Consider the following 23,882-nt stretch of genomic DNA (forward strand, 5'->3'; position numbering starts at 1 on the left):
ACAAGACCACGCCCACACCAACAGGACCACGCCCACTCAAACAAGGTCTCACCTACTCTAGCAAGGCCATGCCTCCTAATAGTGCCACTCCCTGGGCTAAGCATATGCAAACCATCACACATACCTACTTAGTGGGATCTCCTGGTGCCACTGTGGATTGAGCTCTAAACCTATGACAAATGTCCTTATGAAGGACAGAGTAGAAAGAGACACGGACATGGTAAAAAGGCCAGGGGACAATAGAGGCAGATACTGATATAGGCAAAGCCGGACAAAGCCAGGTCACAGGTTGCCAGAAGTTATAATGGGCAGGAAGGAGCCTTTTCTCCAACCCTGGGAGGAATGCAAAGGCACCTTCGTCTTGGCCTTCCAGACCCCAGAACTATAAGGGACTATATCTCCTACCTGGCAGCACTCCGTAAGGCCACCATGCTGTGCCCCTAAGGAGCATCTCCAGGCCCTCAGAGACTCATCTGTTGCCATCCCTGAGTCTCGGCTGGCTGGCTTCCTCCCCAACACAGCTGAACTGATGCAGGGGGAAAGGTTCATCTGCCTCCTGCGGAACCTACGTGCTTGGCTCTGTCAAAGAGCAGCCGCCTCGTAAACCGTTAGTTACTTCCTTATTTGTCCGTTCCCCGAGAGGTTCAAAACCAACCGTCTCGCTTAAGGAGGTCAATATTGAACAACGGATTCCCAGTACAGCCCTTCTCTCTCTGTAGGCTTCTGCCCTCCCTTTCATGTTTGTGACTCCACCCTTTGCGGAGTACGCCATAAGTTTTTATGACGACCATAGCTAGCCTTCTCTGAAGTGACTAAAGGACAATGCTAGGAAGGGAGACACGTACCAGGGCCACCCAGTGACTGCCCAGAGGGCTTGATGGGGTCATTCTTTAGTATGGAGCTTTTCTCAGCAGGGTTCTTCAGACAGCAGCCTCTCAGAAGAGAAAGAGAGTCATCTGATTGGCTGAGGAGACAATACATTCCTATCAACAGGCTCTTCTTTGTACTGGCCACCGTGGGGATAGCAAGGCTTGGCCTACTCCAGAAGTTTATGAGTTTTAAAATAAGACTTTTTTCTTAAAAAAAAATCATCCACATTTTTAAAAATATTTCATCACAGAAAAGGGAGATGGTTCAATAGGTAAAGCACTTGTCACAGAGCTGAACCCCCAGAATCCACTTTAAAGCTAGATACAGTGGTGCCAGCAGCTACAATCACACAGCTACGTGGAGTATCAGCATCTTTAAATGTACAGCTACAGGGAGACGAGAGGCAGAGACAGGAGAATCACCTGATGCCCACAGACCAGCTAGTCTGATGTACATGGTAGGCAAGAGCCAGCAGCCACCGTTGTCCCCTGATCTCCACAGGTACTAATTATGATACGTGTGCCCCCACACTCGCACATACAAAATACTTTTGTCATTGAAGAGCTGGAGGGGCAACCGAATGCTCTATTAACATTCGACTAAGCTTTACAGAGAAATAAAAGTTCGTAATTCAAAGTGCAAAGTGATGTCACACACAAGGAATATACCTTTGAGATTCTTCATAGTGGCTGTCCGGCATTAGCATTTGAGGCTGGTGGCTTTATTTTCTTGGAAGACTGAAGCTCTACACCTGGCATGGAGATGCTGTGTAAATGTTTGTGTGATGGATGGATGGGTGGATCGATGGGTGATGGATAGATAGAGGATGGATGGAAGATGGATGGATGGATGGATGGATGGATGGATGGATGGATGGATGGATGGATGGGTGAATGGATGGATGGGTGGATGGATGATAAATGGATGGATGGATGATGGATAGATGATAGTTGGATGGATGATGGATGGATGATGGATGAGGGATGGACCAATGGATGGATGGATGGTGATGGATGGATGGATGATGGATGGATGGATGATGATGGATGGATGGATGATGGATGGATGATGGATGGATGGATGATGGATGGATGGTGATGGATGGATGATGGATGGATGGATGGATGATGGATGGATGGATGGATGATGGATGGATGGATGGATGATGGATGGATGGATGGATGATGGATGGATGGATGATGGATGGATGGATGATGGATGAGGGATGGACCAATGGATGGATAGATGGATGGTTAGAGGTTGGATGGATAACAGATGGATATATGGATGCTGGATGGATAGATGTGATGGATGGATGGATAGATGATGGATGGACGGACAGATGAATAGATGGATGCTGGATGAAGGGATAAAGGATGGATGACTGATGGATAGATAGATGGAGAATGGATCTACAGACAGATGATGGATGGGTGGTGGCAATGGATGATAAATGGGTGGATGACTGGGTTGATGGTAGAAGGGTGGGTGGATGAACAGATGGATGGAGGAGTTGAACGCAGATGGATGAGTGGAGGAACGAGTAGCAGATGCTTGGATGATGGAAGGAAGGATGCGTGGATGATGGGGTGGCAGATGGTTGGCTGATGGATGGGTGGGTGGGCGGGTGGTTGGCAGATGGGTAGACAGCGGATGGATGATGGATGGAAGGAAGGATAGGTGGACATATAGACAAGCAGAAAACCGTAGATGGTAGATGCACGCGAAGCTAGGCAGGCAGGAGAAACGAAAGTTCTAGTTTCAAATTATGCTAACCCCAGTCTCCAGTAAACTTCCTTAGTCTATTTTAAGCTGCTATAATAAAAATCCCACAGGCTGGGAAATATAATAAGAGAAGAGGTTTACGTTCACCCGCAGTTCTCGAGTTCTAGGAGCGTGGCATCCACATCTGCTTTGTTTCTGGCGAGGGATGTGAACAGACAGAAGGCCAAGACAAGCATGCGGATTCACTCTCTGTGGATTTAACCCAGTGCTGGGTGGGTTGGGGGGGGGGGGAGACCATGAATTGCTTCATGAGGGCGGAAACCATACACTCACTCCCTAAGTATCTCACCTCTCACTACAGTCACTGCGGGGACCAGATTTCAACCTGAGTTTAGGAGGGCACCATCCATGCTCGAACCACAGCACAGCTTTAGCTTCAAGCCCCCTGAATCCTCATTTACAAACTTCAGAGCGGGAACGTTATCAAGGATGTCATGACTTAGAAAATCTGTACGTAGTCCCATATAAATGAGGCAAATGGGAAAGTAATGGGAAGCTCTGAGCAGGACCCATTGCAGACTTGGAGACTAAACCCAGGCTTGGCTAAAATCTGTTTGGTTTCACAAGTGAGCATCGATGACCCACCCGTCTGCCAGCCTGTGGACACGGCCCAGGGACAGATAGAACACACGTGGGGGCAGTGGTCACACAGGAGCTCAGAGCACAGTGTGACGGGTTCTGGTATGTGCTGACACCGTGTCCTCTTACCCTTCAGGGGATGATCACGTTGATCTTGGCCACCGACATGGCAAGGCACGCTGAAATTATGGATTCTTTCAAAGAAAAAATGGAGAATTTTGACTACAGCAATGAGGAGCATCTGACCCTGGTAGGTTGCGTCTTTGGAAAGCTAAAGGTAGGAAACCCAAAGAGCCTGGGTATGTTACCTGGCCATGGAGTGCTGGAGTAACTGGATTTCAGTATCATAACCCCTTCTGGGCCAGCAGTAGACAAGCTACCTTCTGGAGAGCATTCCGTGGCTCAAGTACCAACTCCTCCCTTAAGGAGATGGCCTGAGTGTGTCCAATGGCTATCCCTTCCGAGAAAGCAAAATGCAAACCCAGCATGCTGGTTCATCCCTGTAATCCACAGCGCCGGAAAGCCTGAGGCAGGAGGGTTGCAGCAACTGTAGACCCACCTGGGCTACAGACAATGAGTTCCTACCCAGCTTGGATGATAGCGTAAGACCGTAGGTCGAAAATTAATTAATTTCAAAGTGAGCAAAAAACTTGCTAACAAAATAAATAACAACTAATATCCCATCATTCAGAGATTAAGTTCATTGTTTTATGCCTTACTTTGGAGACCTGGACCTTAGTCTCTTTTAAGCCCTCAGTTCCCAGCCCTCACACGGCAGCTCACCACCATGTGTAATTCCAGATCCAGGGGATCTGGTGCCCTCTTCTGGCTGCTTCAGGCATTGCACATGTACACCCATGCAGGCAGAACAGACATGCACATAAAAATAAATGTCTTTAAAACCAATACCACCATTTTGTCCCTCCTGAGGCAAAGTGACTGACAGTAGGTGAGGATCCCTTTTTTAGGTCAGGCTGAATTTGTGGCTTCCTTCCCATGACCCTGATCTTTTGTGAGGCCATTACTCCAGAAAAGCTGAATCCCAGTAAACAGACAGGGGTTCAGAGAAGCAAGGGCCCTCTTAGCTAACACTTGTACAGGGGGAGGATGTCTTCCCCAAGTTGGGGCCTCCAAGAGCACCCCCTTTCTAAAGAAAGAAGAGAGGCACGGTTGTCTTCTTGTCCATAGAGGACACCTCGCAAAGATTCTAGTGAGTACCTGAAGCCATGGGGAGGCCAAACCCCGGGTACAGCGTGTTTTTTCCTATTCACACATCTCCACGCTAAAGTTTAACTTACAAATCAGGCAAAGAAGAGCCTGACGCCAAAATAAGGCAGGGTAACAAAAGGACCACACAGTAAATAATGGGCAGGCGACGTCAAAATGGACCGAGGGCAGAGGGAAGACCTCCATCCTGGGTAAGGTGAAGAGGGTATGAGATCTTTCTGTGTTGCTCAGAACAGCATGGAGGTTAAAACGGATGGGCTCTTTCTTTCTAGAACTTTCTGTTTAATATTTTGGGGTAACTAAAAGCATAGAAGGCAAAAGCAGAGACAAAATGCGGGGGGAGGGGGCGTTGGGCAGCCATATTGGATCTGTGGCAAGATCTGCTAAGGTCTTGAATGAAGCCAAGGATGATGGGAAGGAGTGAGTGGAAGCAAGGTGGCTACACCCTGCATACTTCTGTCTGTGAAATGAAGGAAGCCAGCTTCACGACTGCGTGACAAGCACAAGGCCAAGGACTCTACCCTGCATGCAGACAGCCAGATAGGATAACCCAGACCAAAGCACCCACCTACCTCAGGCTCTACCCACCCACCCACCCACCACCCACGTGATGAGGAGGTGCAGGAGGAATAACCCCCCTAGACCTCCACTTTTCCCCTGGGACAGGATCAGGCTGGCTGGACTTGTGTTACTGCAGGGCCCCCAGAGGCTGGGGGAGGGACTGAGAAAGGTCTGGGAGTTCAAAGTCTAAGCCTCTGCCAGAGACTCCTGGAGCAAGGAAGTAGAAGTGTCCAGGACACAGCCCGCAACGTGCCTGACCCAGCCGCTACAGAGGCCACGGTGTCTAGTCTGGGACAGTTCCCCCATGAGGCCAACCAGAGCAAACTTGTTACTACTGCCTCTGGGTTGAAGCCAGTTCCGATACAGAACGTCAAAGAAGGATTGGTGTATAGGAAGGGGCTGCACAGCAAATCTCCATAAGTCCGTCAAGGCCCAGCCAAAGTGGACGCACTGACCCAGCCTGCTATGCTGGCACAAGGCTTAGTCAGGCCATGTCCCCTCTCCTACATGGAAAAGTCAACAAAGCAAGTAGTTCTGGATTGGTGGCCTAAAATTGTGTGCCTCAGCTAGGCGATCCTCCCCGTTCCCCCTCAGACCCTGGACAATAGTCCCCTTCCCCTCATTTTCTTGCGGAATGGTCATAGGACCTCGTGATGTTTGTGCCACAAGGCCAGAGCACCAGGATACCGGCTCCCACAGCCAGGCAAAGTTAATCCTCTAGCTAGCCCAGGAGAAAAACTTGTGCAGAATCCTTTGACTGGCATGACCCACACTCCAGCAAGTGGCCAGCCTCCTGCCTGGGAGGAGGTGCCTCTCCCCTGGGAGACCACACCCAAGAGGTTGCTGTGGGCCTGAGACAGTACTACAAGGGACATGTGCTCTGGCGTGGCTTGAAGGCTGGCAGGAGTTGACCTACACAGGCAACTTCCAGTCACACACTTGGCGCCATAATGGGAGATGTTTCTGCGGGGCGTGTAGCCCCAGACATAGAGACAGGCTGATTACGAAAGCTCTGTGTTTGGAAACAGAGCAGAACTGAGGCCGTTTCTACACAACTTTGTGCAATTTTCCAATGTAGGGCTGACCACTCCCACCCACCGAGGTCCTCAAACGTGGGATGGCGAGGCCTTTGCCATCATACTCTTTGACATCATTTTACCGCCACTTGGGTGTCCCCACTCTGGGCTCTTTTCAACAAACACCCTGTTTAAACCACGGCTTCGTAACAATGTCCCCTCCATATGTTTTTCGTCTGTTTTCCACAGTCACGAAATTACTTAACTTGTTAAGGTGCTAAACCTCCTGTGTGATAGGCAAACCCTGCGCCATTCAACCATGTCCCCCGCCCTGTTTTTCTGGGTTTTTTGTTGTTGTTGTTGTTGTTGTTGTTTTTTTTTTTGTTTTTTTTTTTTTTGGTTCATTTTTCCGGAGCTGGGGACCGAACCCAGGGCCTTGCGCTTCCTAGGCAAGCGCTCTACCACTGAGCTAAATCCCCAACCCCCCCACCCTGTTTTTACTCAGCACTCTGAGACAGGAGTCTCATTAAGTTGTCCAGGCTGACCGGGCAGGCGGACCTTGAATTTGCATCTTCTTGCTTTTGCTCTTGCTAGGTTATTATTTTGACAACCAGACCTAGGGACACATAACTTGTAATCCTAGAAGCTGGGAGGCAGGAAAATAAGGAGTTCAAGGCCAGCCTAAGCTGCAGAGTGAGACCATTTCACACATGAGAGAGCACAGGTCCTCCCTCGCTTTTTAACGTGATGGTTTACAGTTGACTTTTTTTAAGATTTATTTATTTTATGCATGTGAGTACACTGTAGCTGTCTTCAGACACACCAGAAGAGGGCATTGGATCTCATGACAATGGTTATGAGACACCATGTGTGTGCTGGGAATTGAACTCAGGTCCTCTGGAAGAGCAGTCAGTGCTCTTAACCACTGAGCCATCTCTCCAGCCCACAGTTGGAATTCTAAAAGCTTGTGTATCTGCTGGGTCCCCATCCTTCCCTGGGGAAGCTGGGAAATCCAGACTGCAAGGATTGCAGTGCAAAGCACAGCAACACTATGTGTGTATGTTTGTGTGTGTGTGTGAGACACAGAGAGAGAGAGAGAGAGAGAGAGAGAGAGAGAGAAAGCACACAAAGAAGGAGGAGTGACCTTCAAAGTAGAACACCTCTTGTCTTAATGGCCAGTACTGCCCCCCAACCTCCACCCCTCCCCCACCCATCCTGTCCTTTTTCCCACCTATGACGGCGGACCCAGTCAACCCACACAGCAACAGTGGTTGTGTTGTGTCTACCAACCCCCTAAACACCGCGTCTCCTTTCAGCTGAAGATGATCCTCATAAAATGCTGTGACATCTCCAATGAGGTCCGTCCCATGGAGGTGGCAGAACCGTGGGTGGACTGTTTACTGGAAGAATATTTTATGCAGGTAAGAAACACAGAGTCATCAGATTACGGGCAACTCCTTCCAACTCTGTGGACGGACAGCACTGTGTGGGAAAGAGCAGACCAGGGCAACGGGTACATCCAGCCCACAACCAGGCAGCCTCCACAACACTGTCTGTGTAGACATCTGGCAGAAATGACATTCTGCTTTTGGCATCGTCTTGAGAACCAGGCATGGCGACACACACCTGTAATCCGAGCAGCTGGGAGGCAGGAAGATCAGGGGTTCGAGGCCAGCCCTGATCAGGGATGAGACTGTAGCCACCAGCAAAACCAGTGTGATGGAATTGCCACCCACAGCCACTCATAGAGACACTTTTAGAAGCAGAGTCAGGAAAAGTGGCTTTGGGTCGAGCAGTAAGACCCAAGGGGAAGGGGCAGCCACCATGGAAGGGTGAGTTCAAACAAGATTGCTCATATGGTAGTTTTGAACTAGGATAGTGGTGGGGATGGGATGGGCGATGCAGACAAGGAGCTGTCAAGCTCAGCCTTGTAAACTGCCCTCAGACCGTGTTTAGACTTGGTCCCTACGGCTCCAACCTGCTCACCTCACCTTGGCTCCTAAGTAGCCTTTGCGCCGCAGGCTCTGTGTCCTCACTGCTGTCCTGCCTCTGTGTGACTGGGAGGATCACAGCTAGGCAGCATGTCCATGGGGATGGGCCTTTGTGCCTTTAATGTCACCGTCACTGTGTTGCCTGCAGAGTGACCGCGAGAAGTCCGAAGGCCTTCCTGTGGCCCCATTCATGGACCGAGACAAAGTGACCAAAGCGACAGCCCAAATTGGGTTCATCAAGTTTGTCCTAATCCCAATGTTTGAAACAGTGACCAAGGTGAGTACATGCTGCCGGTACAGCAGCTATACACACGCATGTGCACATGCATGCACATGTCAGGGATATGCATGGTGAGTGCATGCTGTCAGTACAACAGTAAACACACTTGCACATGCACGCATGTAAATATTTAAGGATATGCATGGTGAGGGATCGTGCTGCTGGTACAGGAACAGTAAACACACATGTGCACGCGGACATGCATGTACACATCAGGGATATGCACATGCACACGCATGAACCCTCTACAGCTTCATCATCTGCTGTCATGGTGATGGTTGCCTGGCATCCATTCTTTTCTGCTGTGTCCAGTGATCTGTCCCCGCTTCCCCCGTGCTCTTCAAAGAGCTACATGTATGCATGTCGGACCCTCCCTCGGTGCCCACTTTCCCACTGCCCATCTCTGCCAGCTTTAAGACCCAGCCAGTTGTGCCAGCTGTTAGCTCTTCTGTCCTCCCAGACCTCGTCTTAACAAAGCAACTGGAATTGGTGCCCACAACCAGATCCTAGCCTTCTACCACACAGCCCCTGTAGCCTCCACCTTCCAGGTCCCAAGCTGCCTATGTGTCCTGTCCAAGGCCACCACTTCCAGCCCTCCTCCAGTGTTCTCTACAGCTTAACGTGAATATGGGGGCTGACTTTGGATCCCCTTCTCCCCAGCTCTTCCCCATTGTCGAGGAGACCATGCTGCGGCCCCTCTGGGAGTCCCGAGAACACTACGAGGAGCTGAAGCAGCTGGACGACGCCATGAAGGAGGTAAAGGCAGGCAGGCAGACTGGGGACTGGCAGGCAGGCAGGCAGGCAGGCAGGCAGGCAGGCAGGCAGGCAGGCAGGCAAGCAGTACACAGGGTAAGCACAGGAGCCAAACCTTGATACAAGAAGCTTAGACGCTCAAAAACAATGAATTTACAAAATTCATAGGCAAATGGATGGAACTGGAAAATATCATCCTGAGTGAGGTAACCCAATCACAGAAAAACACACATGGTATGCACTCATTGACAAGTGGATATTAGCCCAAATGCTCGAATTACCCTAGATGCACAGAACACATGAAACTCAAGAAGGATGACCAAAATGCAAATGCTTCACTCCTTTAAAAGGGGAACAAGAATACCCTTGGGAGGGAATAGGGAGGCAAAGTTTAGAACAGAGGCAGAAGGAACACCCATTCAGAGCCTGCCCCACATGTGACCCATACATATACAGACACCAAACTAGATAAGATGGATGAAGCAAAGAAGTGCAGGCTGACAGAAACCGGATGTAGATCTCTCCTAAGAGACACAGCCAGAATACACCAAATACAGAGGCGAATGCCAGCAGCAAACCACTGAACTGAGAACGGGACTCCCGTTGAAGGAATCAGAGAAAGGACTAGAAGAGCTTGAAGGGGCTCGAGACCCCATATGAACAACAATGCCAAGCAACCAGAGCTTCCAGGGACTAAGCCACTACCCAAAGACTATACATGGACTGACCCTGGACTCTGACCTCATAGGTAGCAATGAATAGCCTAGTAAGAGCACCAGTGGAAGGGGAAGCCCTTGGTCCTGCCAAGACTGAACCCCCAGTGAACGTAATTGTTGGGGGAGAGGGTGGTAATGGGGGGAGGGTGGGGAGGGGAACACCTATGGAGAAGGGGAGGGAGAGGGGTTAGGGGATGTTGGCCCAGAAACCGGGAAAGGGAATAATATTTGAAGTGTAAATAAGAAATAGCCAAGTTAATAAAGATGGAGGGGAAAAAAAAAAGAAGAAGCTTAGACGCTATGCTATCTCAAAGCAGAGTTTCTTCCCCAGGGACCTCGTCAGACAGTGTTTTCCTCAGAGCCTGCTGGCCAATGAGAGCCAGCACACAACTGTGCGACCCTGGTGTCACACAGAACTGCCTCTGTGCTGTCTCTTAGCACCTCCCTGGCCTCCTCCTGGCCAGGATGCCTGTTCAGTGAGGGCTGCATTGAAAAGGAACAATGCAAGCGCCCAAAGTCCGGGCTTTCAGAAACAGTGCACACAGGGCTCAGCTACCCTTGCGGTCTGGGAGATGGAGAGGTTTTAGGGCACTGCGGATGCTGGATCTCAGGAGAGGGTAGGAACCACTACAGTCTTAACAGATTCCTCATCTGTGAGGATCTCTTCTTCCCAAGACTCTGGCACTAAGGACTCCTTCCACACCTCCTACCTGATATGGCGGCTGGGTATAGTCTTTCTCTATCCACTTGACCCCTGCTCCTACCAGGACAACCATGACCCAGAAAACCTTCCCCACTTCTTATATACTCCAGACCTTTTCTTGGCCACCATGACCCCACCTCCCAACCTGGGATGCCCCTCAGCTTCTCATTTCCTCTTTTGTACCCATCCACCCAAGCTCCCTAGTAATGGATGGTTCTATATCCATCTTTTCTGCCTTCTTTCCCAGATGTGACCTGGTATTGGTCACAGCCCGCTCAGCCACATCTGGCACACACATCCCCAGTGTGCAATGCCAGGGGTGTCTCAGAGACATAGGGTGAATGCGCATCCAGGTTGACTGAAAGTTCAGACCAGCAATCCCCATCTCCCTGCTTGGCGTCTCCTTCCACAGACACAAGACGGCTCTGAAAATCTAAAGGGTTAAGAGCAAGAGGGCATTCCTAGTCTAGACTCTCACAGGAAGGCTGCAGGGGGATTGCTCTTGTGGTCATCCCATCAGCCATTGCTTTGGAGGACCTGAGTCTGCAGTCCTACATCCCGCTTGCCCAGTGGGAATGGATGCCAGGCCTCTCCAGCACGAAAAACAAAGGGTGAACTAAGCCTGACACAGGAACTCAGCTCCCAGGCCTGGGGCTGTGGGCTGTGGGCTGTGAGCTGGCAGGATCCAGACATTGTTCCCCAGGATTATACACATGTATGTGTGGGCAGCCGTCTTTCACATTTGAGCATCTTCAGGCAACAGGCGCTTCCCAAGACAAGAGGCTGCTTGAACTGGCCCACTGCCTCCAAGGACTAACTTTGACCTCTGTTCTCTTAGCTGCAGAAGAAAACGGAGAACTTAACATCTGGGGCCACGGAAAACGCCCCAGAGAAGACCAGAGATGCGAAAGACAATGAAGACCGTTCACCTCCAAACTGATGTCCCAATGTATGCAGTAAGTGGGAAGAGGACACTGGAGTTCTAGGGGCGAGAGGGTGCATGCAAGCACCTTTATGCGTGTGTGCGTGCGTGTGTGTGCATGGGTGCATTGTGTATGCTCGAGTGTATGTGTGCATGCTCGCGAGTGCATTTGTGTTTGTGTATGCATGTGTGTGTGTGCATGTGCGTGTGTGTGTGTGTGTGTGTGTGTGTGTGTGGTGCCCCACCCTCTTCTTATAAAGCACCGTAAATTCAGTCATGAGATATGCACCCTGATGCCTCTGTCTATGCTACCCGCCTCCCACAGCCTCCTTCCAAACACTACAGTCAAGTGTTTTCACCTTTAACCTCACAGTGGGGACTGAGCAGCACCAGAATACTCCAGGGACACATACAAAGTATCAATTGCCTGCTACACTTACAGGCTAAGAGCAGAGTCAAGCCCCAGCATGCTGTGGGCTTTCCCATAAGTGAAGCTTCAATTAACCCTGTGCGTCCCCATTAGAGTCTGGGCTCTGATTTGGAAAAGTTCACACTTTGGATAGAGAAAAGATTAATTATCAGGATGTGTGCCGCTCTTATGATGAAATAGTCTGTGAAGTGCATCTGGAGTATTACAAGCTCTTTTTTTCTTTTCTTTTCTTTTCTTTTTTTTTTTGGAGCTGGGGACCAAACCCAGGGCCTTGCACTTGCTAGGCAAGCGCTCTACCACTGAGCTAAATCCCCAACCCCTAAAAGCTCTTAAAAAAGCATTTGCCCTCCTCACCACAAGCATGTCCTTAACTACTTAGCAGTGCTCTTAACTACTGAATACCTCTCCAGCCTTACTTCTGTTGAAAGAAAGAAAGAAAGAAAAAGAAAGAGAGAAAGAAAGAAAGATTTTATTTCATTTTTTAAAATTTTTATTGGATTTTTTAAAATTTGCATTTCTTTTTCTTTTTCTTTCTTTTTTTTTCAGAGCTGGGGACGGAACTCAGGGCCTTGTGCTTGCTAGGCAAGCGCTCTACCACTGAGCTAAATCCCCAACCTAAAATTTGCATTTTAAATGTTATCTCCTTTCCCAGTTTCCCCTCCAGAAACCCACTATCCCATCCTTCCGACCCCTGCTTCTATGAAGGTGCTCCCTCACCCATCCACTCACTCCCTCCCACGTCCCCGCCCTGGTATTCCCCTACACTGGGGCATCAAGCCTTCATAGGACCAAGGGCCTCTCCTCCCATTGATGCCTAACAAGGCCATCCTCTGCTACATATGCAGATGGAGCCATAGGTCCATCCCTGTGTTCTCTTGGGATGGTGGTTTAGTCTCTGGAAGCTCGGGGGGGGGGGGGGGTCTGGTTGGTTGATATTGTTGTTCTTATGGGGTTGCAAAGATTTTATTATATTTTTAATTACACACACACAAACACACACATCTGTGGTGTGTGTGTGCGCGCACATGAGTGCAGGTGTCCATAGAGAACACAAGAGGGCGTTGTATACCCTGGGTCTGGAGTTACAGGCGGTTGTACCTGCTGGGACTTGAACTTTCGTCTTCTGCAAGAGCTGTGCTGGCTCCTAGCACTCCTGGCCCAGGTCTTACCGCTTTCTTATCGAATGTATTCTATCACCATCTCAAATCCCCACTTGGTCCTGTGGCTGTGCCATCTCCAGGCCCCTCAGGGAAAAACATGCCATCTTCTCCTTTTTCCAGCAGACTGTACCAGTTAGAGCCGATGAACTGCAGCCTCTGAGTGGACAGAGCCAAGAGGGGCTTCCCAGGATCTTCCACACAAGGATGGTCGTGCCCAGATGACCCCCAGATGACCTGCCACAGACCATGTTTTCTAAGAACCATTTTGTTCACTGATATAAAAACAGGAATTCATGACGCTGTACAGAATTTTTATTTTTAAACTGTCTTTTAAATAATATATTCTTATACAGAAATGGGTCTGTATTTTTTTTCCTTTGGGTTTTAGACTCGGGCTTCCAAGGACTCTGGTTTTCCCTTGGACGTATCTTCGTGCAGTTGAACCATGGGATGTGATATGAGGGTCCATGTAAATTCCACATTAAATGTCAGAACGGTGCCCAAGTATAGAGGCGTGCATGTGTCCTGTTTTTATGAACAGAGGGGGACACTCGGGATGCGCATGTGTCCAGTGTTTATGGACAGAAGGAAGGTGTCAGTGATGTGTACAGAAGTCACAGAGTGAGGCAGGCACTATGTACCAGAGTGGTGATGTGGGAGACAGATCCCCCCACCACCACATAGGCAGTGACAGCTGCTGAATGCCCACAGGGAATTGAAATTCACCCCTCAAATTCTCAGCGGGACTCTGTCCTAAAAGAAGAGATGCCCTGTCTTTCATTTTTGGAAGGCAGACAGTGAAGACATTCCAAGTCCCATAGTGACTGTTCAGGGAACCCAGCTCCTACAGGTCACAAAGAAGTGGTCACACACACCCTGCTTATGTGGTCCTCTTGTTCTCTCATGCACCTGGACTCTGAATTCTCAATTTACAAGGAGTATGAAGAAGCTGCTGGCCATCTAATGGGGATACGGGGCCAGTGCTACTCCCCTGGGGGAGCCAGAGAACCACCAGAGAGGTCACCTCATGAGGAGTTGGTCCACTGTTGGGACCCTTACATCCTGGATTGGCTTCTCTTGAAGCACCTATCCCTCTGGGTGAGTTCTAGAATGTTACTTCTTGTCTTTGAATAATTTATTGGGGGTATAGTGATTCTATCTGTCTCTCTATCTCTATCGGGGGTATAGGGATTCTATCTGTCTCTCTGTCTCTGTCTCTCTATCTGTCTCTGTCTCTCTGTCCTTCTGCCTCTGTCTGTCTCTGTCTCTTTGTCTCTCCCTGTCTCTGTCCTCTCTCTTTCTCTGTAGGGTATGCACACACATGCCTGGCGTGTGTGTGTGTGTGTGTGTGTGTGTGTGTGTGTGTGTGTGTCTGTTTTCTTCACCATGTTGCCGAGGCCAACCTCAAACTTTCCACTTAGCCCAGGCTGGCCTTTGAATTTCAAGCCCTCCACCTCAGCCTCTCAGCCTCCTACCACAGCAGCTGCTCTCACCTCCTTTGACCCACTCAGTTCAGCCCCCACATCACCTCTCTTCTTGGTTTTGCTTTTGTCACCTTAATCCAGAGGAAATTCAGAGGCCCCCTGTCATCCTACAGGACAGGACAGTCTGACTCCTGGGCCTGGGATCCTGAGTTCTGAGTCTTGCATTGACCGCACGAGGAGACTCCTGAGCCCTGGTTTCTGGTAATCCTGGGAGACACCTAGTGTCAACAGCTGGAAATGAATGGAGTAAGGGGAGGGGCCGTGTCTGAGTGAGTGGCCCCTGGGAAAGTCACTATCTTTGATCTGATAGGGAGAATGCAGAAGACTGGTGGACCTAGGCATCAGCCTGGGGACAGGACCACCTGGCTTCTGTTCTTAGACATTACAACTTAGGAGTCTCCCAAGATCCCAGAGCCGCACCCAGCCTGAGGTTAACATGAGCTGTGAACATGAATCCCCATCCACACCAAGACGGGCAAAGACTGGAGACTTAATGGGAGGTCACTCAAGAGGCCTTCAAATGACTTCCAACCTGCCCATGTTGCTTTAGCAACCTAACCTCTCAGCACAAGCAACTCCTAAACCACCAACTAACTATTCTCCCGGCATCACCAGACTCTAATTATGTCACAACAGAGCTCTTTTTGAGCCGCCCCTGCTCACTTCTCAGATAAATTAGTCTCCAGCTTCTTGGATGCAGGACTCTGGCCACCCTTCGCCAGAGTCTTCAGTCATATGCTTTGACTTCCCATCACGCCTTATGGAGAATGCCCCACCTCCTAATTTGAATATTGCTAATGGTCAGTGAGCCACCCTTCCCTATAGTCTTCAGGGGATGGGTGTTCTGTCTGCACTCTCTCCCTCAATATCTGATGTCAGGCTTTTCCTGATCGCTCTGCTGGAAACTTTGACCCAGCTTCATCCCACCTCATGGGCCCCTCTCCCGTTCCTGGTTTTATTGTCCTTCAGTGTACTCTAAGGTGACTCGACCTTGTCCTAGGGCTGAGACTCTGGATTTTTACTCCCCAAGCTGTAAGTCCTGGCCCTTCTGAAGACTTCACACTACCAACGTCACTGATGGATCTACTCCCTGTCTGTGCTGCTTCCCCTAGTACCAGATCCACCCATGAGCACTGTGGGGGAAGTTTGGACTGCATCCCAGGACCTTCTGGTCTCACTGCCATGCCTAGGATATGTGGAATGTCCAAGCTACTGGGCAAGGGTCCTACCTGGGCTCCTTCCCACCTCTGTTTTTGGAGCTGCCCTGTGACCTACCCCACATCTCAGAGTCAGCCAGGAACTCTGGAAAGTTCCAGAAGGGCAGTTGAAGAGGACAGACAAACAGCACCCAGGAGATGGCTGCTTAAACAGGACCTGAACCACTCTTGACATCACAGGCCCAGCCCTAAGGGAAGAGCCACAAAGCAGTTAGTAGCTGGTGAGACAGGAAAAACTCATCTTCCCCAGGGATGAGTCCCAGCTGGTTTTTAGTCAATACTAAGAAATAGAATGCGGAGGGGCTGGAGAGATGGCTCAGAGGTTAAGAGCACTGACTGCTCATCCAGAGGTCATGAGTTCAATTCCCAGCAACCACATGGTGGCTCACAACCATCTATAATGAGATCTGGTGTCCTCTTCTGGCCTGCACGTGTACATGCAGGTGCAACACTGTATACATAATAAATAAATCTTTAAAAAAAAAAAAGAAATAGAATGCGGGCAATACTCAGCAGTTTGTGCTTACATGTTTATTCCTGTATATGTGCATGTACATGTATATATATATGATGTGTATGTGTTTATGTATATGATATATCCATATGTGTATGTGTATGATGTCTATGTTTTTGTGTATGTGTATGTATATGATGTATATGTGTATGTATATGATATATTGTATGTACATGATGTATGTGTGTATATGTATATGATGCATATGTGTATATGTATGTGTATGATGTATATGTGTATGTGTCTATATGTATATGATGTATATTTGTATATGATATATATGTATATGTATGTGTATATACATGATGTATATGTGTATGTATATGATATGTGTGTATGTGTATGATATATGTTATGTTTATATGTATGTGTATGTATATGATGTATATGTATATGATATATGTGTATGTACATGATGTATGTGTATATATGTATATGATGAATATGTGTATATGTATGTGTATGATGTATATGTGTATGTGTCTGTATATTTATATGATGTATATATATATGTATGTATATGATATATATGTGTATGTGTATATACATGATGTGTATATGTGTGTGACATATGTGTGTATGTATGTGATATGTGTGTATGTGTATTGTATGTGTATGTGTATAATATATATGATGTATATGTGCATATATATGATTAAAGAAGAGAATACCATATATTTCTAGGGGGTGGTAAGGAACATAGGAAGGGTAAGAGGGAGGAGGAAATGACATAATAAAGTTTTAATATCATTTTTTAAAGTGGTGTGACAGTTTGTATATGCTTGGCCCAGGGAGCGACACTATTAGGGGGTGTGGCCTTTTTGGAGTACTTGTGGCTTTGTTAGAGGAAGTGTGTCACTGTGGTATGGGCTATAAGACCCTCATCCCAGCTTCCCAGAGCCAGTCTTCTCCTAGATTTCTTTAGATGAAGATGTAGAACTCTTTAGATGTAGAACTCTCAGCTCCTCCTGCACCATGCCTGCCTGGATGTGCCATGATCCCACCTTGATGATAATGGACTGAACCTCTGACCCTGTAAGCCAGCCCCAGTTAAATGCTGTCCTTATGAGAGTTGCCTTGGTCATGGTGTCTGTTCACAGCAGTAAAACCCTAACTAAGACAAGTGGTATGTTGCCTACTTTACCAAACATGCTCAAAAGAAAAACAAAAAAGGAAAAAGGAAAAAAAAAAAAAAACCCAGAGGGATTATCTCACGCTGATTTTCCAGGCACCTGACCCCTCCCACCCACTCCTACCTGCACAGGCCACAAGAGCTCTAGGCCAGCCTCTCCTGCAGAGGAATAAGGGCTTGTGGGGGTCTGAATGAGAACCCCCCCCAGGCTCATAGAGAGTGGCACTGTCAGGAGGCGTGGCTTTGTTGGAGTAGGTGTGGCCTTGTTGAAGGAAGTGTGTCACTGGCGGGTATGGGTCTTAAGGTTTCAGAAGCTCAAGCTGGACCCAGCAGCTCACACTTCCTGCTGCCTGAGGATCCTGATGTAGAACTCTTCAGCCACCTCTCCAGCACCATGCCTACCTGCAGGCTGCCATGCTTCCGGTCATGATAATGATGGACCATACCTCAGAACCATAAGGAATATTTGGGCTAGCTTTTGTACTCAGCATCATTCCCAGGCTACCCCTGGGGGTTGGCAGAGGATATCAGATCTGTGGTTGTCACCTTTCTTATTGCTGGGACAAAGTGCTTGACAAAAACCATTTACGGAAGGAAGGGTTATGTTTTGGTTCTCGGTTTGAGGGTACAGCCCAGGATGACAGCTAAGGCATGGGGGCAGGAACCCCCACAGTCAAGAACAGAAAGACATGATGACGCTCTGCCTGCTCTCTCCTTCCTGTGCTATCTGGGATAATTGTGTGATTAATCAGCAGGTGTTTGTGTGACTCGTGGATCAATGTCTCTGGAAGGAATGCCAGGGAAAGCGGGAACTTTCTGTTAAGTGCTCCTCCTCCTCCTCCTCCTCCTCCTCCTCCTCCTCCTCCTCCTCCTCCTCCTCCTCCTCCCCTGATGAGCAGGGACAGGGTTTATATATCCCCATGTACATGTGCATGTCAATAGTTTAAATGAGAATGTCCCCCACAGGTTCCTCTATTTGAATATTTGGTTCCCAGTTGGTGAAGCAGTTTTTGAATAATTAGGAGTGACCTTGTTAGAGAAGGTATAGCCCTGTGGGTGAGCTTTGAGGTTTAAAAACAAACAAAACCCTACCCACTCCCAGTTAGCTCCCTCTGCCTTGTTGTGGATCAAGATGTACTCCAGCGCCATGCCTGCCTGCCTGCCTGCCTGTCACAGACTCTTAATTCTCTGGACCACCAGCGGGTTTAAATGCTTTCTTTTCTAAGTTGCGGTGTTCAGGGCGTCTTAGCAGAGCGATAAAAATGTAACTAAAAATGTAGCCAACACATACACAGATCTCTGCAGGCATTTCTCTGGAGCTTGTCCACTTTGGTATTTTTTTGACACAGTATCTTTCTTTGGCCTGGAACTTTCCGAGTTAGCTAGCCAACAGGTTAGAGGGAGAGCCCCAGGGCTCTGCCTGTCTCGGGCCTCCTCAGCGTCAGGATTATGAACACCAGCAGCTTCACTCTGTGTTCTGGGGATTGAACTCAGGCCTTCAGGTTTAGGGCTTAGATAACAAGCACTTAAACACCTGCCGGCAGGAACCCTCTCGCCTTTCTTTGTTAGGTTTTAGTAAGGCTATCCTCAGCTAGGTGAAGCCGCCTTCCAACCTTTACTTTAATAAAGGAGTGTGTGATTGGTGTGTGACACTGTGGATGACACTGGCTAGTTGTGTTTTTGTTGTTTTTTGGTTTGGAGGGGTTTGTTTGTTTGTTTTTTTTGTCCATTTGACACAAACTAGGATCATTTGGGAAGAACCCTCGATTGGGGAAAAAACAACCTTGCCTCTATTAGCGTGGGCTGAGGGCGAAGCTGTGGGCATTTTCTTGATTGAGGACTGATGGGGGAGGGCTGGGCTCACGTGGGTCTTGCCACACCTGGGCCAGTGGGCCAGGCTTAGGAAGCCATCAGGAACAAGTCAGTGAGAGCACTCCTCCGCAGCCTGTCTCTCCTTCACCTCCTGCCTGGAGTTCTGGCCCTGACTTCCCTCAGTGACGGAGAATTACCTGGAAGTGTAAGTCAAATAATCCCTTCCCTTACTGCTTCTGGTCAGTGTGGTCATAGCTAGGACAAGGATCAAACCCAGGGCCTCACATTTGCTGCTGGACAAGACACAATTTCCACTTACCCCAGTCTACCCCTCCTCCCTCTTCCCTCCTCCCTCCCTTTTTTCTCTTTTCTCTCTGTCTTCCTCTCTCTCTCTCTCTCTCTCTCTCTCTCTCCTCAAGAGGTTTTTTTGAGGCATGGTTTCTCTTTGACTGTCCCAGAATTTACTCTGTAGACCAAGCCAGCCTTGAACTCAGAGGGATCCTCCTGCCTCTGCCTCCCAAATGCCAGGCACTTAAAGGTGTGTGCCTCCACCTTCCAGCTCCCAGACTTCTTCTGCTCTTGTAAGCCTTGTTCTCAACCTTCCTAGTGTTATGACCCTTTAATACAGTTCCTCACACTGCGGTGACACCCCCCCACCATAATATTATTTTCATTACTACTTTGTAACTATGATTTTGCTACTGTTAGGAATGGTAATGTAAGTTTGCCTTTTCTGATTTCTCAGGTGAGGCCTGTTAGAGGATTGCCCGACCCTCAAAGGGTCCATGACCCACAGGTTGAGAACCTCTGCTAAAGCGGTATGGTTTTGTTTTTTTTTTTTTTTTTTCAAGTAGCAAATATTTGCATTTCTGCCAGCATACAATTTTGGCAGGCCTTTCATCTAACTTGTTGTCAAATCTAAACACGATCTCCTAACCCCTGTATGCTGAGAATTTCTTCTATGTCCTTTTTTCTCTCAAGTTTCATAGTTTTAGGTTTTAATCCCTGATGCCTTCAGAGTCAGCCTGCGCATAGAGGCTGAGGTCCACCTTGTGCCTGAAGATGTCTAGTGGCTCTGGCACCTTTCTTCTAAAAGCTGTCTTTCAGCAGGCTAGGGTGGTGCACACCTTTAAACCCAGTACTCAGGAGGCAGAGGCAGGCGGGGCTCGAAAATCAAGGCCAGTCTGGTCTACAGACAGTAATTTCCAGGACAGCAAGGGCTACCCCAAGCAGCCCTGTTGAAAAGAAAATTTCTTTTTCCTCCTGGAATGACCAGTACTGTTTTCTCAGAGGCCAATGGAGCATTCCTGTGGTCGTCTGTATCTGGATTTTTCTCTTTTCCATTGACTTCTACCTACTCCATTACTAGTATCACACAGCTTTAATTTTTGTAGCAATACAATTTTCTTTAAATTGGTAGCCCAGTCCCTCCCACATTACTTTCTTTTTCTGAAGAGCTTTTAGTCATTATGCTCTTTTTAAAAAAAAAGTTTGTTTTAATATTTTACATGTATGGGTGTGTTCTGGTTAGTTTTATGTCAACTTGACCCGAGTTAGGGTCCTCAGAGAGAAGAGAGCTTCACTTGAGATAATTCCCCCCAATAAGATTGGACTGTAGTTGGGATTGGGGATTTAGCTCAGTGGTAGAGCACTTGCCTAGCAAGCACAAGGCCCTGGGTTCGGTCCCCAGCTCCGAAAAAAAGAAAAAAAAAAAAAGATTGGACCTGTAGTCAGGCCTGTAGGGCATTTTCTTTATGTATGTGAGTACACTGTTGCTGTCTTCAGACACACCAGAAGAGGGCATTGGCTGCCATTACAGATGGCTGTGAGCCACCATGTGGTTGCTGAGAATTGAACTCAGGACCTCTGCAAGAACAGTCAGTGCTTTTAACATTCTCTCCAGCTGAGCATCTTCTTAATTAGTGATTGATGGGCGGGGGCGCATTGTAGGTGGTGCCACCCCTAGGTTGGTGGACCTGGGCTTTATAAGGAAGCAGGCTGAGCAAGCCATGTAGAAAAAGCCAATAAGCAGCACCCTCTATGGCCTCTGCATCAGCTCCCGCCTCCAGGTTCCTGCTCTGTTTGAGTTCCTGTCCCGACTTCCTTCTATGATAAACAGTGAGATGGAGGTGTAAGCCAAACAAACCCTTCCCTCCCCCAAGTCGCTTTCGGTCATGGTGTTTCATTGTAACCATAGAAACCCTTACTGAGAAAGGGTGTTTTGCCTGCACGGATGTCTGCACACCACATAAGTGCAGTGCCTAAGAAGGCCAGAAGAGGGCGCTAGACCCCTTGCATGGGAGGGCAGTGGTGAGCAACTTCAGGTTTTATAACCACTACACAGGGAGTTTTACACTGGTCCGGTAAGGAGTCCCAGACAAGGAAAACATGCGGCAGCTGGTCACAACTGCAGAAGCAGTCAGAGAGCAGAGAATGACGGCTGCTACTGTTCAGTTCGCTTTCTCCATTTTGATGGGTCCAGGCCCCAGTTCAGGGAGCAGAGCCACCTACTTGTAGGGTGAATCGTCCCACCTCAACGAACATAATAATATAATCCAGCACAGGCAAGCTGGGAGACTTGTCTCACGGGTGATTCTAGACCCTATATCAAACGAATAGTCAGTATTGACCATTGTGGTCTTCCTGTATTTCAGAATTATCTTGCCTGTGTTTATGAAATTTTGTTGCGTCTTCCCAGACGTTGAATTAAATGTATATTTCCAATTTTGAGTGAATCGACATCTTTGCAATACTGGATCTTCCAACCCAGGAAAAGGCATGTCCCTGCCTTTATGTAAATTCATATGTCGTCATCCCCCCCCCCCCAAAGCTGAGGATCGAACCCAGGGCTAGGCAAGTGCTCTAACCACTGAGCCATCTCTCCAGCCCCCGAAGAGAACTCTTAAAGAGAGTGGTGAGCCAGGAGGTGGTGATGGATGCCTTTGATCCCATTGTTCAGGAGGCAGAGGCAGGCAGATCTCTGCAAGTTCGAGGCCAGCCAGGTCTACAGATAAAGTTCAGGACCAAAGAAAGAAAGAAAGAAAGAAAGAAAGAAAGAAAGAAAGAAAGAAGGAAAGAAAGAAAGACAGACAGACAGACAGACAGAGACTCCAAAGAATAGCTCTTCACAATTAATGGTTTCTGGGAAGATCGTGAGTCTGACCACGCTTCAGGGAGTATGCAGCTAAGACCAAGTGGACCTGTTTGTTGTTTGTTTCTTATTTCTTTTTATTTTTACTTCTTTGGGGGTGGGGAGAGGTTACAGGAGGGGTAGACATGGAAGGACTGGGAAGGGGTTGTGATTGGGTGCATGATGGGGAAACTCCCAGAGAATAAAAGTGAGGGAAGGAAGGATGTCTCGGGCTCACAGTTTGAGGGACACGGAAGGGAGAGCATGTTGGTGGGAGCCTGAGGCAGCTGGGCATGGCACATTCAGTCAGGCGGCAGAAAGAGAGGATGGTGCCTGTTCTCTCACTCCCGGAAGTGCCCTCAGACTGGTTTCCTAAGAGACTGACAGTGGGTTCTCACTTCACCCCTGGCTTGCTGCCTTTATTGTTTTGCTTATACTTTGTTGCAAAGGCTGAGAGCCCAGCCCTGTGTTGTGAAGGCTGAGGGAGCCCTTTTCTCCTCCTCTTCAGTGGTGATGGTGAGGGATCTGCTCTTTATGCATAAATGATACGTTTATAGATGTCCTTTATCAAATTAAGGACGTTCCCTTCTCTCGCTACTTTTCAGGGCGTCTGGATCATGACCTGGGTTGATTTTGTCTATAACACTTTTACTGTGTTGCTTGCTATGACCATATGGTTTTTCCCTCTTTAACCCAGCAAGCACGGGGATCAGAGTTCAAGTCCCAGAACCTACGTAAAAAGGAGGCTTGGTGTCACACGTTTGTAATTCCAGTGGTGTGGAGACAGAGACAGGCGTGACCCCTGGAGCTCACTGGCCAGGTAGTGTGGCCAACTTAACACAAAAACAAACAACCACCCCCCCAAAAAAATTAGCCTGTCTCAAAAAACAAGGTAGAGAAGCCTGAAAAATAATACCCAAAGTTGACCTCTGACCTCTACCTGTGCCTACACACACATGTGCACATACACACTGTCTTAGGGTTTGCATTCCTGCACAAAATACCATGACCAAGAAGCAAGTTGGGGAGGAAAGGGTTTATTCAGCTTACACTTCCACACGGCTGTTCATCACCAAAGGAAGTCAGGACAGGAACTCAAGCAGGTCAGGAAGCAGGAGCTGATGCAGAGGCCATGGAGGGATGTTACTTACTGTGTTGCTTCCCCTGGCTTGCTCAGCTTGCTCTCTTATAGAACCCAGGACCACCAGCCCAGGGACAGCACCACCCACAATGGTCTGGGTCCTCCCCACTTGATCACTAACTGAGAAAATGCCTTACAGCTGGGTCTCATGGAGGCATTTCCTCAACTGAGGCTCCTTTCTCTGTGATAACTCCAGCTTGTGTCAAGTTGGACACAAAACCAGCCAGGACACACACACACACACAATATAGAAACTTTGGCTGGGAAATTTGCTAACGGTGTCCCTGAATTCAGAGTGATGGATTACCTTGTCAGTTTTTGAATACTGAACATCCCAGAATAGACTCCAGCTGGTCATAATTGTCCATCCTTGTGATATATGTACTGAACTCAACTCACTAGTACTTTAAGAATTTCTACATGGACATTTATTGTCTCTCTGATTTGATCTCGAAGTAA

At 48.3% G+C, this 23,882-nt stretch overlaps 1 protein-coding gene across 7 annotated transcripts in view; it reads left to right on the plus strand.

Annotated features, from left to right (window-relative positions):
• Positions 1-13,500, plus strand: part of Pde9a (phosphodiesterase 9A) — a 93,151-nt gene extending 79,651 nt beyond the window's left edge. For 2 of the 7 annotated variants that reach the window (XM_008772793.4, XM_063278948.1), the window contains 6 exons: positions 3,371-3,484; positions 7,355-7,459; positions 8,178-8,306; positions 8,970-9,065; positions 11,320-11,437; positions 13,117-13,500. In XM_008772793.4, coding sequence (XP_008771015.1) covers positions 3,371-3,484; positions 7,355-7,459; positions 8,178-8,306; positions 8,970-9,065; positions 11,320-11,421 — 546 coding nt within the window. In that variant the 3' untranslated portion in view covers positions 11,422-11,437; positions 13,117-13,500. 7 annotated transcript variants of the gene reach the window in all.
• The last annotated feature ends 10,382 nt before the right edge of the window (positions 13,501-23,882 follow it).

The sequence above is a fragment of the Rattus norvegicus genome, chromosome 20 (genome assembly GCF_036323735.1).
Source record: "Rattus norvegicus strain BN/NHsdMcwi chromosome 20, GRCr8, whole genome shotgun sequence".
Classification (NCBI taxonomy): Eukaryota; Metazoa; Chordata; class Mammalia; order Rodentia; family Muridae; genus Rattus; species Rattus norvegicus.